A 15,835-nucleotide genomic window follows, 5' to 3' on the forward strand; every position below is an offset into this window, starting at 1 on the left:
TGCTAACTAGGTCATATCACTGTATAGATGAAGATTGTTCTTCACAGAGACAAATATCAGAATATGTGAGATGATTGGCAGGGTTCCTACACGCTTTCCATTTTAAAATTCCATATTTTTCCCAGACCCTATGTTCTTGACCGGATTTGGTTTTGGTGGGTATTTGATATAATGCATGCTGACAGCGGCTGGGTAATAAGAGCGTCCCTCTATCTGAACATTATTCTTCACATCAACACAAACTGTGGACTCAAAGTGGCTCTACAACAACATAAAAGATAGAATCATGTGTGTATCGGACCTGAACCGCAACATTTTCCATACTTTTCCAGACATTTTTTCAAATTCCCAAACTATTCAAGACCTGGAAATGATCAAATTCATTTTTAATACTTTTCCAGACCTGCATAGGAACCCTGTCATTACCTGAAATTTGTTCTTGTTTGGACAACCAAGGATTTAAGTTCCTTACTATGATTTAAAAAGAACCATCATTTCTTTTCATTTTGTGCCATCAGTCGGTTTGGAAGAGCAGGCGTCACTTTTCTCATTTTGAAATCCAACTCTATGTAAAGTGATATATACTGTAGGTGACATAACGCCCCTCTGGCGGCCATGTTGGAGGTCCTCAGCTCTGAACAGCTGACTGTGTTTCTGTCTCAACAGAATTGAACAGACGGTTCATTTCTGTCTGTTTCTGACTGAACTGATCATTTCATCACTGATCCATCTGATTGATTAAGTGTTTAGATAATGTCAGCTTGTTAGCTAGCTAACCATAGTATCTGGTCAGCTAACCATCACTGTCTTGTTGTTAACACATCTGATTAGCACACTAGCTAACGTAGCTAGCAGCAGCTAGCGTTAGCGTGTTCACATTAACATCAGTGTGTTTGCTGGCTAGTTAGCTAGCTAACAGTTTGTTCAGGTTAACTGAGCTGACTCTTCTCAAGCTCCAACTCTTCATGTTTTGGAGTAGAGACTAGGGCTAAAGACAAGACAGTTTACTGTGTCACAGTAACCTACATTTGGAAACAAAATCCACCTTATCACACTATTCACTTTTACTGAGAACGTTACTGAATGGATCTACAGCTGTGTATAAACTGATGTGTTCAGTCTTCTTCACCTCGTCCTCCTCCTCCTCCTCTTCCTCCACTTCAGACTCCGACTCGCTCTCCTCGTCCTGCTGTTCCAGAGCTTTGTCGAGGCGTGGACCGGGAAGTTATAGATGTCTCCGTACTAAACACACACACACACACACACAACACACACACACACACAGGTTTCATTTTCTAGAGATTGAACTAACACACAGAAAACGCTGACTGTTCATGTGACTGCAGAATAAACCAATTTAATCCCAGGACACTGTGTTGATGTGTATGTATTTTTCACATTTTGTTGTATTTGAGCATTTCTGAGCAATTGTTTGTGTATCGTTGACATAAAATCCTAAAAGTTTCACAAATCATAAAATCTAATGTCATAAAATATTACTACTTCTGCTGCTACTTGTGTTGCTGCTACTACTGATGCTGCTGATACTACCAGTAAACCAGTACTACAAGTAAACTACCAGTACTTCTTCTACTGCAGCTAACAATGTTAATAAAGTTATGAAGACTTGTGTAAATGTGTCAGGACCAGCCTGTCGTACCGTTCCCTGCTTCAGTCTCTCCAGCAGTTCCTTCTCGATGGCGTTCTCCAGCTGAGCGGCGATCAGAGCTTTCTCCTCACACACACACACACACACACACACACACACACACACACACACAAACACATCAATTCACCTTTAACCTTTACCTCCATCTGGAAACACCACAATATGAACAGCTGACAATGTGCATCACATCTGGACATCTTTTTGTACATTAAAGGTTCACATTAAAGGTTCACATTAAAGGTTCGTCTTATCCAGCCAGACGCGAGCTGTGTGCAGCACTGTGTGGTGTGTGTGTGTGTGTGTGTGTGTGTGTGTAGCGCTCACCTCCTTCCTCTTCTCTCTCCGCTCCACCTTCCTGCTGAGAGGAACCAGCTTCCTCCTGAAACACACAGAGAGCTGCAGTGTCAGCACAGGGACTCCCTGTCTCTGCAGGACCAGCTTACTGTAGTATTAGTATCAGTATTACTATTAGTATTAGTATCAGTATCAGGACTCACTGTCTCTGCAGGACCAGCTTACTGCAGTATTAGTATCAGTATCAGTATTACTATTAGTATTAGTATCAGTATCAGGACTCACTGTCTCTTCAGGACCAGCTTACTGTAGTATTAGTAGGGCTGGGCGATATGGTTAAAATCAATATCAGGATAATCATAAGGATTTTTTTCGATATCGATATATATCACAATATGGCTCACGTGTGCAAAATCACGTTAAATAATCAAATGAATGTTCATCCCATTGAGCCGAATAGTAATGTTAGGGTGTGACGTCAAACAAAACTGACATTTTCAAATAATATTCCTTAAAAAAAAAAAAGGATTTTTGCACACCTAAAGTCTTTGAGTGACAGATGCATATAGGGCAAAAACCAAAAAAGGTAAATACTGAGAAAGAAATATAATCCTGCACATTCTCTACATTTACATAAAACTCAACTGCAACGTTTCAGTCAAAGGACCTTCATCAGGCAAACGTGTGTGTGTGTGTGTGTGTGTGTGTGTTTACCTGATGAAGGTCCTATGACCGAAACATTGCAATAAAGTATTATGCAGTAGTGTAGACAGTGTGCGGCTTTTAAGAAGAAATTTGCTTGTTATCATCAGTTCAGACAGCAGGATTGTTTGTCACGATATCCGAAAATCACCATATCATGACAATATGATTCCACTGAAAGACGATAAAACATAATATTGAATTATCGCCCAGCTCTAAGTATTAGTATCAGTATCAGGACTCACTGTCTCTTCAGGACCAGCTTGCGGATGCGGATCAGGTACTGGGTGATCTTGGTGAATCGTTGTTTACATTTGTGTCTGATGAAGCGAGGCCAGTAGATCAGATTCTCATCGATCTGCTCCAACGCTTTCTCATAGTTCTTACTCAGCTTCACCTGTAGACACACACACACACACACACACACACACACACACACACACACACACACACACACACACACACACACACGTTAGCATTTTCCTCTTCAGTAACGCACATCAGTATCGGACATTATTTCAGTTTGAAACTTTTCTACCTAAGATGGAAACAGTCTGTCTGCTGCAGTCTGTCAGTTCGACCCAATGATTATCAATACTGTTATTACTGCACTGTTATGTTAATAAACCTGTTATTACAGCCATATTTACAGGTGCACCAACACCAATTTGTCACAACCGACCCAAGTACGATTCAAATTAACATATACAATAACAGTACAATTATCATTCATTCATATACAGGAGGCTGCCTAACAAGAGCTTAAGTTGATCAAAATATGCACAGAACATTGTGTAACAATCCTCAAAAGAAAATGTTATTAATAACAATAATAATGATAAATATAAATTACTAATATGTTTGAAAGTGAATGGTGTTTTTTCTTTGCGTGCGTCCAGCAGATGGAGTGAGTCTCTCATCAGTGTTTTCTATCTGTGTAGAGGTCGGTAGGGCTGAACAATTAATCAAAATTTTATCTAAATCGCAATATGGCCTACTGCAATTTTCAAATCACAGGAGGTGCAATATTTGTTAAAGGTGAAATGTGTCAAAATATCATTTTAAAGTAAATATTGTGGTGCTGCAGAGATGTCCTGGCCTACACATCATACTCTACAGACTGAAGAAAACATCTTTGTTTGGTACAGATCCCCGCAAAAATCACACCGTAATCATTTCAATACGTTTTTCAATGAAAATGAGAATAATGATGTAAAAATTATCATTCCCTCTAATATCGCAAATCATATCGCAATTGCAATATCAGTCAAAATAATCACAATTAGATATTTTTTCAAAATCGTTCAGCCCTATTTGCCGGTTCTCCTCCTGCTCACCTTCTCCCACATCTTGGCAGGGAACGCCGCTCTCTCGATCACCTTCATGTAGAGGAAACACTGACCTGCAGGAGAGAGAGAGAGAGAGAGAGAGAGAGAGAGAGACAAGCATCAGGTATCACACAGTTCTGCTGCTCTCTCTGCACCTACAGAGCTGCATGAAACCACCGGCCTATGATTTTAGAGGAATAATTAAATCAATTTCCTAAACATTTTCCATGACAGAATTCCAGACGTTTTCCAGATCTTCACTTCCTGACTGGATTTTCAGACTCTGGTTGGTGTTTAATACCGTATTTCCTCTAATATTGGCCCAGGCCTTTATTTCCCTCAGCTGCAGAGGGTACCAGGCCTTTATTGGAAGCAGCTTATATTAGAGACAGGCCTTTATTTCTAATTCCCTCTGTTTGATAAGTATATTTGCTCATATTTTAGTACGAAGCCTCCATGTTTTCTGATCTGCTTCTGTTGGGGTTCGTTAGCCGTTTTTTTGTTACTGCGATGCATCACCGATAATTACGGTAATCGATGACGGCACGCTCCAGAGACTTCCGCCGGCCGAGCCGTCTTGTGGCACTTGTACGTTACTACAAACTACAGTTACATTATATAACAGGCACCGGGAGTTTACCGGTATCCACTGTTGTTTTTTCCTTTGTTTTTTTCCCCGGCCTGTATTTGGGGCCGGCCTTTATTTGTTCTTGTCGACCACGGCCCCCGGACATTATCAGAGACCTGGCTTTTAATTGACTACCGGCCACTATTAGAGGAAATACGGTATGTCAGTTTTCCATCAAGGACCTGATGTAGAACTCTGTGACTTTTCCACGTCTTTCGATGAAAAATACATTCTGCTGTATTCCTGGAAAATTCCTTGATATTCCCCGGACTTTCCCCGGGGAATTTATCCAACTCCCCGGTTTCCCCCGTCTAGAATTCCCCTCACTAAACTAAACCCCCGGATCTTCCCGGCGGAGGAGGCCTGGTCCAGCTGAGCGTACCTTTCTCCTCCCTGATGGTGGCGTACTGACTGTTGGCCAGCGGACAGGAGGAGCGGTTACACAAGCCGGTGACGTTATACTCATTACGACAGAAGTTCTGACTCTTCGTCCTGGAGGGGGAAAGAGAGAGAGAGAGAGAGAGAGAGAGAGAGAGAGAGAGAGAGAGAGAGAGAGAGAGAGAGAGAGAGAGAGAGAGAGAGAGAGACAGAGAGAGAGAGAGAGAGAGAGAGACAGAGAGAGAGAGAGAGAGAGAGAGAGACAGAGATTTTTATTACTGTAACCACTGTGATAACCAGCGACTTGTCGGGAGGATGAAAAAAAAGAACAAAATAAATAAATAAAAACATGTATGATAATAATATGAAATGAAATGAAATGAAATGAAGGTAGGCTACATCAGAACTCTGCCTATCAATCAGTCAATCAATCAATAACCATGTGTATAAGTTTAGACTTACTTGACTTTGAAGGAGCAGAACTGTTTGTTCCCGATGAGGTCCCAGATCACCTGAGGAACCCCACACACACACACACACACACACACACACACACACACACACACACATTAGCTCAGCATGTATTCTCTAAAGCATCTACTTCATTTAATAATTAAAGTATCTTATTCCAACGAGGATTCATGAAATGTCTCTCTATACAATTAGTATGGTGAATGCAGGATCAGACCAGGTGGACAATAGTTAGGGGTATGTTCTCACACACACACACACACACACACACACACACACACACACACACTCACACCAGGATTACATGCAAAGAAACAAGAGAACAAGAATCTCCTTTAGAAGTCATTGGTATCGCAGAGGCCAAAATCCTGGAAACCAGACAGACTCAAACACTGAAGTTCATTATTAACCAATTATTAATTGATCTGATGCTGGTTAAACCGTTAGAGTGTCTGGATTCGCCGCTGCGGCTGACAGGAAAACTTAGTTTAATGAGACTGTGTTCAGCCAGTTTGTAAAGCTGGCGTCTAAAAACACATTAAAGTGAGCAGTCGGTCATACTTGTGTAACGCGTCTCTCTGCCGTTACACAATTATAAAGTTGCTTGTCGACAGGCTCCTACCCCGAAACGCGTCGTTCTCTTTTACAGAGAAACAGCGACGGTAAACTCCATTCACAAATCTGTCCAGTCAATGCTGCCTTGCTTATCGGCAAAATGTTCACGACTTTAACTGACAGAAAATGACTCAAGACCTTTTCCCTATCCACTCTTCAATTCGGCATGCATCTAATTCACCAAGCAGCACTAGTTTAAAATCATATTTCAACTTTTATAACCGGTTCGCTGCTTTCCCCCACAGTCTTCTTCCATGCTCTTACCTGCGTGGAGGGCAGCGAACCAATTCTTCAAGTTGACATTTTATTGATATAAAGTGCTTCCTGATGAATTACTTACATGCCGAATTTACCACAAACCCTACTTATTTTTAAAAGGTCTCGATTCATGTTCTATCGGGCGTGTGTGTTTGCTGATAAACGAGGAGCTTTTTAAACTGACACATTTTTTAATAGAGTTTGGCGTGTGGCTTGACAAGAACGAACGGCACGTTATCGGGTCTTGCTAGCTTTCCAGATTATCTCTCTCTCGTGTGTCTCTAACGTTACACAACTGTGAAGTGAAGGCAGAGACAAATACTGATAATTTATAAACGGCAACTTCACACTGAAAGTTAAGTATTGACCCGAAAAGCTGCATTTAAAGCTGAAAAGTTGCATTTAAAGCCACCGGTACCGTTAGCATCAGGTCTTAGCACACGAGCAGCTTCTAAATAACTGAACACACTCACATCGTCGTGCTGCATTTTGGATTCCTTGCAGATCTGTCGACAGCTTCCTTACCGCGGACAATGTTTGTTTCGGTAATATACAATAAATTACTATAATGTTCTGAGGGCTTTTTTCTGTCTCTGAAGCCACATGGACGGTCAGGAAGCCACCATTTCTGTTTGCATGTGTAAAGTCTCCCGGACGATGGGGAGTCACGCGAAGAAGTATCGCGATACTTGGTTTGGGAAAAGTTCTTTCATGATTATAGAAAACACAGTACTGTAGACAAGGAAATACAATAAAAATATGATACAAATGAGGGAAATATAATCTTAAAGTGTTAAAATGTAACATTAAGAGGGAACAAAACATTATTAATGTAATTTAAATATTTGACAAATATGAATTCAATTAAAATCCACTCCTGTGTTATCTTCTTGACGTCTTATAGTGAGAATTGAAATATTTCTCATCCACAGTAAAGTGAGGTTTAGTCAGTGTGCTTACACTGGCGGATGTAGAAGAACTTCAAAATGAAAGCCAAAATAAAATCAAACAATGAAAAAAATGTTATACATATACAAGTAATTTTCCAATCTGTCCAGTTCACGCCATTTTCTTTCTTCTCTTTATTTTCACAGTTTCACATATTTATTTGGCCGATTGCTTTGCTTGCATTTTGATATAAAGTGTAACACTGGTTTCATAAGTGTGCTAAAATTATTATGATTAAATATGTATGTTTTAGTTTTGTATTGCGTTAAAACATAAATGTTATTTATTTTAGTATTAACGAGTTGATAAAATGTTTTTAGTACCAATTGCTTTATATATTTTTTTACTTAGCTATTAAGTGTTTTAGAGTATCATGTAAAGCACTATATAAATTAAATGTATTACTATTTTTTATTTATAGGCGATTTAATAACTAGTGTTTCCATAGTGATCAGGAAGTCCAACTTCTCCCACACTTGAACATTTTCTATAATTATCTGATTTAACATTTTATGCTACATTTTTTCCTTTTAAACATGATGTACAACTTGTAAGTTTGAGATTCAAGATCAGAAGGGCTGAGGCGCATGCGTAACAAGGTAAGGCTGCACCTTTCACAGATGAACCGTGAAAAACCCAATCATCACGTGCTTGAACCAGAAGGATCGTAGAACAAACATGGCGCTGAACCATCTGAAGCTCCTCGCTGCTCGCGTCAGTCACGGTGACGCGCTACAGACTGGCACGCGACAGGTCAGCTACAGGTTATCAGACAAAACGCCACCAGATACAGAATTTAAAAAAAAATCAAAATATATAAAAAATAATTCAGAAAAGAAGAGATTTCTAATGTATTCAGGAGTGATGCATTGTGGGAGTAATCACTGGATCAGGAAGTGAATAACAACAAGCGTTCTGCAACAGCGACGCCTGGCGGTGCGGAGGGACAGAACAGAGGAACCTGGAGGGATTTATAGTATAAATCCAGTCTATAGTGACCTTATAGGACTTTATGTTATTTTTAATTTAATATGGTATCACTACAATATTCCTATAATATTCCTGTAGAGGCTTGTAGTTTGTCTGTGGTGCTCGGTAGTTTACAGTGACTTCACTGTACTTGATTTGTTTTTTGTTTTTTTATTCTAAAAAACTAAATAAAAGGAGACTTTGTACTGAAACGATTCCTGAGTTCTGCACTGTGTTCTACTGTTCTTCCTGTTTGGAGAGTAAAATGTTAAAAGGTTTGAAGATCTGTTAACTGTCTATTTACTAAAACTCTGCTGTCAATCACCTGCTTGGTAAAGATGAGTTAATCCAACAAACTATCAATCACCTGACTGACTGTAGTTTTCTCAGTGGGCGGAGCCAAAGAGCGAAAGCTAACTAGCTAACTAGCAAACTTGAATGCTAAAGAAACTAAAACTAAAAATATAACTAAAAATATAAATGTAATGACTTATTTTTTTCATTGATTCATGTCCATGGCATCATGATGTTGGAAGGTCAGCTAGCTAACTAGCTAACCTCGCTAACTTAGTATGGCTACACTGTATTTTTACCTCCAGCAGGGAGGTCGTTTCTGTTTAGTTCAGGTAGTTAGATTGTCTGTCAGGATTTCTCATAACCTTAGAAACCGATTTAAAAGTAAATTTGATAAACAGGTCAGCCTTTGGACAAGGAACAACTGATTTGATTTTGGTGATGATCTGCTATTCAATATGAAACTTTCAGACAGGACTGCCAACCGTCACGCATTGAGCGTGAGACTCACGCAATTGACACTTTTCACACGCTCTCACGTCACAAGTCCATTTTCTCACGCAGTGAAAAACAAATTTATATGGCAAGCATAAGCGGCCAAATTAGGCTACGTCACTTTTCAAACTCGTTTTGTTAAAAAAAAAAACGCCGGAAAATGCGGCGTAATATGGCACTGACAGCAGTACAGCGTCTCTCCCTCTCCTCGCGCCGTGCGCACGCAGGCAGGAGTGAGAGTGAGTTACTATGGTTACGGGGACGCTCTGTGCACAGAGATATAACACAAGTGTAAGTATAACACAAGTGTTTTCTATAGTATTTGTATAGTACTTGTACAGTACTGCGCCGATTTTTTTAAGTTAATTGCAGGCTGTTTCTGCCAAGACGCTCCTTAATGATGGAAGTGACACATAGTGACGTGTGGTGGCAGACAGAGAGGACATTCATTTGCATATCTGTATAGGCTACTGTGGATGTTAAGTTGATTCAAGTGTAGAGATGTTTGTTTTTACTGTAGTGGTCTACTTGTTTACATGATGGCATCTATAGAAATTATTTCTTTATGGATTGTAATAAAGTAAAAAAAAAAAAAATGTGAGGGCTTATGTCCATTATTACCTGCTTACATTGGCTTAGAGCTGTCACACTAACCACTTCATGGCATTACATTTGCCTTTTATTGTATATTTTATCTGGGTGTATTGTTAGGTGTGTTTGAGTGTTGGTGATATTTAATTGCTGCCAACATCTGTCTGTTGCTACAACAACAGATCATTTGGGGGTTTTACATTAAAAATAAGCAGATTTTCATATTTACTCTTAATACAACTACTTAGTACCAAAGAAATCTGAGAATTATAAAGTCTTCTTGAAAAAAGGATTCGTAGTTTCTGTAAAGTAAATGCACCATTAAAATACTTCCAGAAGATAATCTTTATGATTGAAAACATAATTACTTAACATAGTTTCGCTATTTTTTTTATCTACAAACTACAAAAAATGCTCATGTTTGGTTCCATTTCAGACAGTCTCAGTTGTCTTGCACACAGTGAGCTAAATAAAAAGTAGTAGTGATGTCTCAATAAAAAAATATTAGCATTATAATGGCAGCATAAGGCACTATCACCATTGATTCCAATGACAGTCAGCTGAGCAGTTGACCCAGGTAAGATGGCTGCCATATGGTCCCATTCCAGAATAGGAATTCTCTATGACAGGCCCTCTACTGTTTTATCTCTATGGCTCTGTGTCTTAGTATGCCTATGCAAAATCATGAATGTAAGGACCTCAGTGCTGAAATCTAGTAATATAACATAATTTAACATTATACAGGGTTGCTGTTTCTTGACTTAATCCAGAGGTTAGGTGGTGTAGAAATACAGGAACTTTGTTTTAAATTACTATTGTTTTTTCTGGGGGAGGAGCCCCAGACCCCCCCCCCCCCGCCAATATGTATCGCAACCAGTCAAACTGAAGTGACAGAGTGATGTTTGGGTGTGAGAGCAAGTTGGATAATTATTCAGTGTTGCTGGTTTGTGTTTCTGAGTTAGCAGCAGAGCGCTAGGCTTCATTAGCTTCCTCGTCTCCTACCTCTGTCTCACTGAGCTTCAGTCTGTTTGCTGGCTGCTGCCTGAACAGCTCCAGAGTTCCTTGGTAGAAACTTTACAAATATCTTGAGCTGAATTTGAGAGGAGCCACTACATTCTGCAGCACTAAATGCTGCTATCTTAGGATCTGAGCCACCCAGACCTGTGAGGTCCTCTGGGACCGGTCTGTTAGTTGTTCCCAGGGTGAAAACTAAATCAGGTGAAGCTGCTTTTAGTAATTATGCTCCAAATTACTGGAATAAACTTCCAGAAGCACTGAGATGTTCCCACTGTCGGCTCTTTTAAAAGTCGGCTCAAAACATTCCTTTTCTCTGTGGCCTTCTGCTAAATCATCTGTAGGTAGATGTAACAGTGTTATCTTTATTTATTTCTTTTATTTCTGTTTTATCTATTTTATACAAAATTATTCATCACTTGGCGTCAGGAACAGGATCCCAACAGGAGTCTAGAGGAACTCTGGTGAGGAGTTTCTCCGCTCTGACAGGATCCTCAAACCTGGATTGAGAATTGAAGGATTTCTTGAAGTTTATAATTGTAATTGTTTAGATGATCTGTGTATTGTTCTACAGGGACATTTACAAGTCCAATAGGGGCTGTGGGGCCTATAGGGCGGGGTAAGACCACTGGAAAGACTCTAGGCTCCTTCCAAGAATCCTTCAAGATCTCAATTCCTTTTTAATGTGATTTTATGTATTTTTTCTGTTTTATGTGAAGCGCATTGTATTTGCCTTGTGTATGAAATGTGCTATATAAATAAAGTTTGCCTTGCCTTATCTTGTGTGATTGTGATGGAGGTGGAAAAGTCATAAAGTCACAGCAGATTCCCACTGTGGCCCTGAAATTCCATGACTTCTCCTCGACTTTCCATAACTAAGTCGGAGCTTCCATGACCTGAAACTCACTGTTCTTCCTTCCTGGTTCCTTCTTTTCAGACTGAAAATCATCTGATGTGGTGACTATGTGAAACAAGCTGGAAAATACATCCTGCTGTATTCCTGGAGAGTGACCCATTTATAAAATTCCCTGATATTCCCTGACTTCAGAAGAGAAATGATCCAAATCTCTTGACTTTCCCTGTCTGGAATAAACTAATCAAAATTCAAGGATATTCCAGGAATATTCCAGGACCGGAGGGAATCTGTCATCCCTGTGTGTGTGTGTGTGTTGAGATGTGGATGTTGGTGCTCAGCTGAACTGCAGTAACATGGAAACACTCCGGTTTCACTATAACTGCAAATTTATAAGAACTCACTCAGACTCGACAGTGAAAAAAACAGAGAAATGGTTTATTTTAGTAAATAGTGTGAGCTTTTCACTGCTGTACAACACTGGCATCTGTAGTTGGCACTCTTTAAAGGGACAATCCACCCCAAAACAGAATTCACATCTGCCTCAAGCTTCTCGGGTGGAGCTGTTCATGTTCCCAAATATGACGAAACCATCAGAGATCAGAGAATAACGGATGTCAATTCTGTTTGAGGGGGGATTTTTTTTTTTTTTTTGTTCAATAACCCAAAAATACCAGTCTCTGACGCACAGTACAAAAAACGAAAAAAAAAAAAAAAAAGGAAAAGAAAAAAAAAAAAACGAAAATCAAACGCACCCAAAGCCACAACAGACAGAAGTCAGCCGAACAACTGAACCAGGAAAAGGAAACTACACTGACATGCAACTCACATCGATTTACACTGAGCTATATAGGCATGCAAAAACAACACTGCTGAACAGGGGCTGAGTGACAGGACACACACACACACACACTCTCTCACACACACACACACACACACAGTACAGCACAACAGTATTCTGTAAAATATGAACGCCATGTTGGCTCCTGATGGACGTGTGATTTCCTACTGCTGATGTCTACATCATGGAGATCGGGTTAAAGGTCAAACCCCGGCCGCAGCGTCTTCAGATCCGTTTTTTTTTTTTTTTTTCCCCTTCCAGGAAGTCTCGCTGCAGTCTGAACATCACGTGGTTCACCAGTCTGAAGCCTGATGCATTGTGGGTAAACGCTCCCCTGCGTCCCGGCTGGTTCTGACGGACAGAGGATGAGGAGGGAGGCTGAACTCTTCGCAGCGGGTCGCACCAGACCCCCGGCCGCTTTCACCGTTTTACCAGACAGATACGAGTTTCAGAGAGATGGCGGCTGCTTCCTGCAGACCGGACCTTCTGGTTTCTGATTGGTCAGTTCATCAGCAGGTTCAGCCCAGAAACAGTCCGACTTCCTTCCAGATCTTTCCGTCGGAGCAGGAGTCCGTTGGTTTGTGCGTTAAGAGTGAAGCAGCAGAGGAAAACCAGAGGCAGAGCAGCAGCTGGGTTTCCACAACAGGTCCAACCAGGTCCAACCAAGGTCTAACCTGGGCTAACCCAGGCTAACCAGGTCCAACCAGGTCCAACCAGGTCTAAACCAGGCCTTCCCAGGTGAGACAGACCAAACTGACTAAACTTGTCTGAAACAGGATCAATGGCCTCGATCAATCTCTGTGTTTTTCCTCTTATTGGTAATTTTATACTGCAATTCATTTTTTAGAGCCAAACAGGGATTTCCAGGTCTGACTTTGGATTTTCCTCAATCAAAAACAACACAATTTTGACAGAAAAATAAAATACATTGATATATTTCTCATTTTTTGCCAAAGGAGATTCTTTGCCGGCTGGATAATAGTTTCTAAAAACTAAATTCGGTTTCCCTCCAGGACCGGTGAGTCCGGGCCGGACCCGGCTCGGCCCGCTGCGGGTCGACAGCGAAGCTCTGCATGGAAACACTTTGAGAAACAAAACTTCGTCCTTCGAACAAAACTGAAAACTGAAACGTTGACCGTCTGTCCTCGTCCTCCGTCTGGACGGTGACACGACACCTCAGCAGTGAAACGTCTCACAGAGGAACCCAGAGAACCCGCCGGACTCCGGCAGACGGCTCGGAGATGAACTGATGAGCGGAACGTGAAGTCATGGAAAATGAAGAAAACAAAAGCCAGAACCTCACATACAGATTCCTAAACCGTGTTGGACCTGGAGACTTCCCATCATCACTGGACACTAGAGTTAGACTGATATATGGGGCTGATATTGTCCTTTTATTAAATATCAGATTTTTAGAGTCCCATGATGGTCTAGATGTTTCAGAGCCTTTTCCATCCTGACAAGAACTGAACACTGAGGAAACACTGAATACTTGTCAGTTTTTGGCATGAAAATGTTCAACTTTAAAAGATACTGACTAGCGGAACTAAATATCGGCAGCAGGTTCGATACAGAAATATCAGTCAAACCCCACCGGAGACATCAAACGCATCGTTCTTTTATAAGAACCATTACATCATTAAAAAGGGACAAAATTGTGAAAAAAACAGGAAGGAAGACAAAAATAAAATGTCTGTAGTTGGGACACTGTGAAGCAAACTGACTTTAGTTTCACCAAGTGACAGGTTCAGAGCTGCTGAGCGTCTCCAGTTCGGTTGGACTGATATCGGCTTTCATTAAAAATCAGTTTTGGGCTGTCAGTTCTGTCCACTGCTGATGTGATGCAGCTTCAGGAGCCGCTGACACTAAAAGAATTCATCAGTCTGGTTTCAGTGGAGAGTTTTAGTGTCCCATGATGCTCTAAATGTTTCAGAGCCTCTTCACCCCGACGAGAAGAAAATTCTTGGAGAAACTTGGGATTTCTTTTTATGTTTTTGCCATGAAAATGGTCAAATTGAAAGATACTGAATATCAGCACAAAATATTGGCCATCAATAGCATTAATCCAAAATGATCGTCCTTCAAAACCCACATCAGTCGAACTCTAGTCTCAGGTGGGATGAGCGTCTCCATGATCTCAGTCACACTGTGGCAGAGGCTGGTCAGAGCCGGGTGGAACTCTGGGTAAGACCAGGAGCCGGGTGTGAATCCAGATCTGCACCGGTTCTGTGTGGAACGGTTTTCCCGGAGCCTTTGAGCCAGGCAGCAGGCTGCCGAGCGACAGACGAGACAGAACAACAGCAGCTGACACAACACACACTTCCTACAGTCACAGCACATATGACCCATTTCATTCCAAAATGCAATATGTCCATTATCAAGACAAGTTACCTGATGTTAACTGTTTAGGAAAAGCAACACAGTCAAAGGCTTCAGACAGCTGAGGAATTCAACGACAGTAAATGGTGGGTTTTATTTTCATGCCAGTATTCAGTTCATCAGATCAGGAGTCGCACATTTCAAATGGTAAATGATTTCATTTTGGAACGAAACTCTTCATATGTGCCGAGCAGTGTGAACGTACGGAGTCTAGAACGAGAACGCAGGTTCTAAAAAAAAACCAAAATGTTCTAGAACCGGAAGGCATGGGGTTTCACAGAATGAGAAATGCGTACATCTGAGCACGAGGTGATCTAGAATCTGAATGCATGGGTTCCAGTCCAAGAATGAACGTTCTAAAAATGGACATGTTCTAGAATGGGAATGCATGGGTTCTAGAGCAAGAGCGCACATTTCAAAAACAGGATGTACGCACGTTCTAGAATCTGAATCCATGGACTAGGGAACAAGAACGCGTGTGTCCTTAAATAAGACGTTCTAGATTCAGAACGCGTGGGTTCTACACAGACAACGCAGACATGTTCATGTAATGCACGTGCTAAAACGGACATGTTCCAGGATCTGAACGCACGGGTTCTAAAATGAGAATCCGCACATCGTAACAAGAAATAGTTCTAGAATCGGAACCCATGGATTCTAGATCCCGACCTGTTCTAGAATTACAGAATGAGAATGCACTGGTTTGAAAAACAATAAAAGAAAACACATTTTCAGAAGGAGGCGGAACCTCTACAGGCGAAAAATAAAACGCTCCAGTCCCTTCAGGCACATGAGATGTGGAACAGGCAACATGGCTGCTTTCGCTTCGCGTCGTTTGGTGTCCAAAATTGAATCAAAGTGATGGATGCAAAATGGAGTCAACAAACTGACTGCGGGGGGGGGGGGGTGGCAGGGCGGGGCGGGGGGGCTATGACATTAACTGACAGCACAGGATTCTGGGATGTGAAACAGGTAAGATGGCTGCTCAACATCCTGATGAACTAAATGCTCATGAGGAGGGATGCAAAAATTGCTGTGACATCAACGTAAAAACAGAGGATTGTGGGACGTGAAACAGGAAACGTGGAGTCGGAGAGTCGAACGGTTT

General features: G+C 41.1%; 1 protein-coding gene and 1 non-coding gene across 2 annotated transcripts in view; both read right to left on the minus strand.

Annotated features, from left to right (window-relative positions):
* mak16 (MAK16 homolog (S. cerevisiae)) overlaps positions 1 to 6,982 on the minus strand; it is a 9,088-nt gene extending 2,106 nt beyond the window's left edge. The window contains 9 exon segments of the mRNA XM_071522276.1: positions 1,130 to 1,209; positions 1,212 to 1,242; positions 1,661 to 1,735; positions 1,994 to 2,048; positions 2,911 to 3,062; positions 4,003 to 4,067; positions 5,004 to 5,113; positions 5,462 to 5,511; positions 6,817 to 6,982. Coding sequence (XP_071378377.1) covers positions 1,130 to 1,209; positions 1,212 to 1,242; positions 1,661 to 1,735; positions 1,994 to 2,048; positions 2,911 to 3,062; positions 4,003 to 4,067; positions 5,004 to 5,113; positions 5,462 to 5,511; positions 6,817 to 6,831 — 633 coding nt within the window. The 5' untranslated portion in view covers positions 6,832 to 6,982.
* An 876-nt stretch (positions 6,983 to 7,858) lies between these two features.
* Positions 7,859 to 7,957, minus strand: LOC139646293 (small nucleolar RNA U13). The gene has a single exon (XR_011695271.1). It is a non-coding gene; the product is annotated as a small nucleolar RNA U13 (small nucleolar RNA).
* Between the last annotated feature and the right edge of the window lie 7,878 nt (positions 7,958 to 15,835).

Source organism: Centroberyx affinis, unplaced genomic scaffold (genome assembly GCF_046629955.1).
Source record: "Centroberyx affinis isolate AG114_WGS23_722 - 3 ecotype Tasmania unplaced genomic scaffold, CSIRO-AGI_Caff_v1 ptg000970l_1, whole genome shotgun sequence".
NCBI classification, from domain to species: Eukaryota; Metazoa; Chordata; class Actinopteri; order Beryciformes; family Berycidae; genus Centroberyx; species Centroberyx affinis.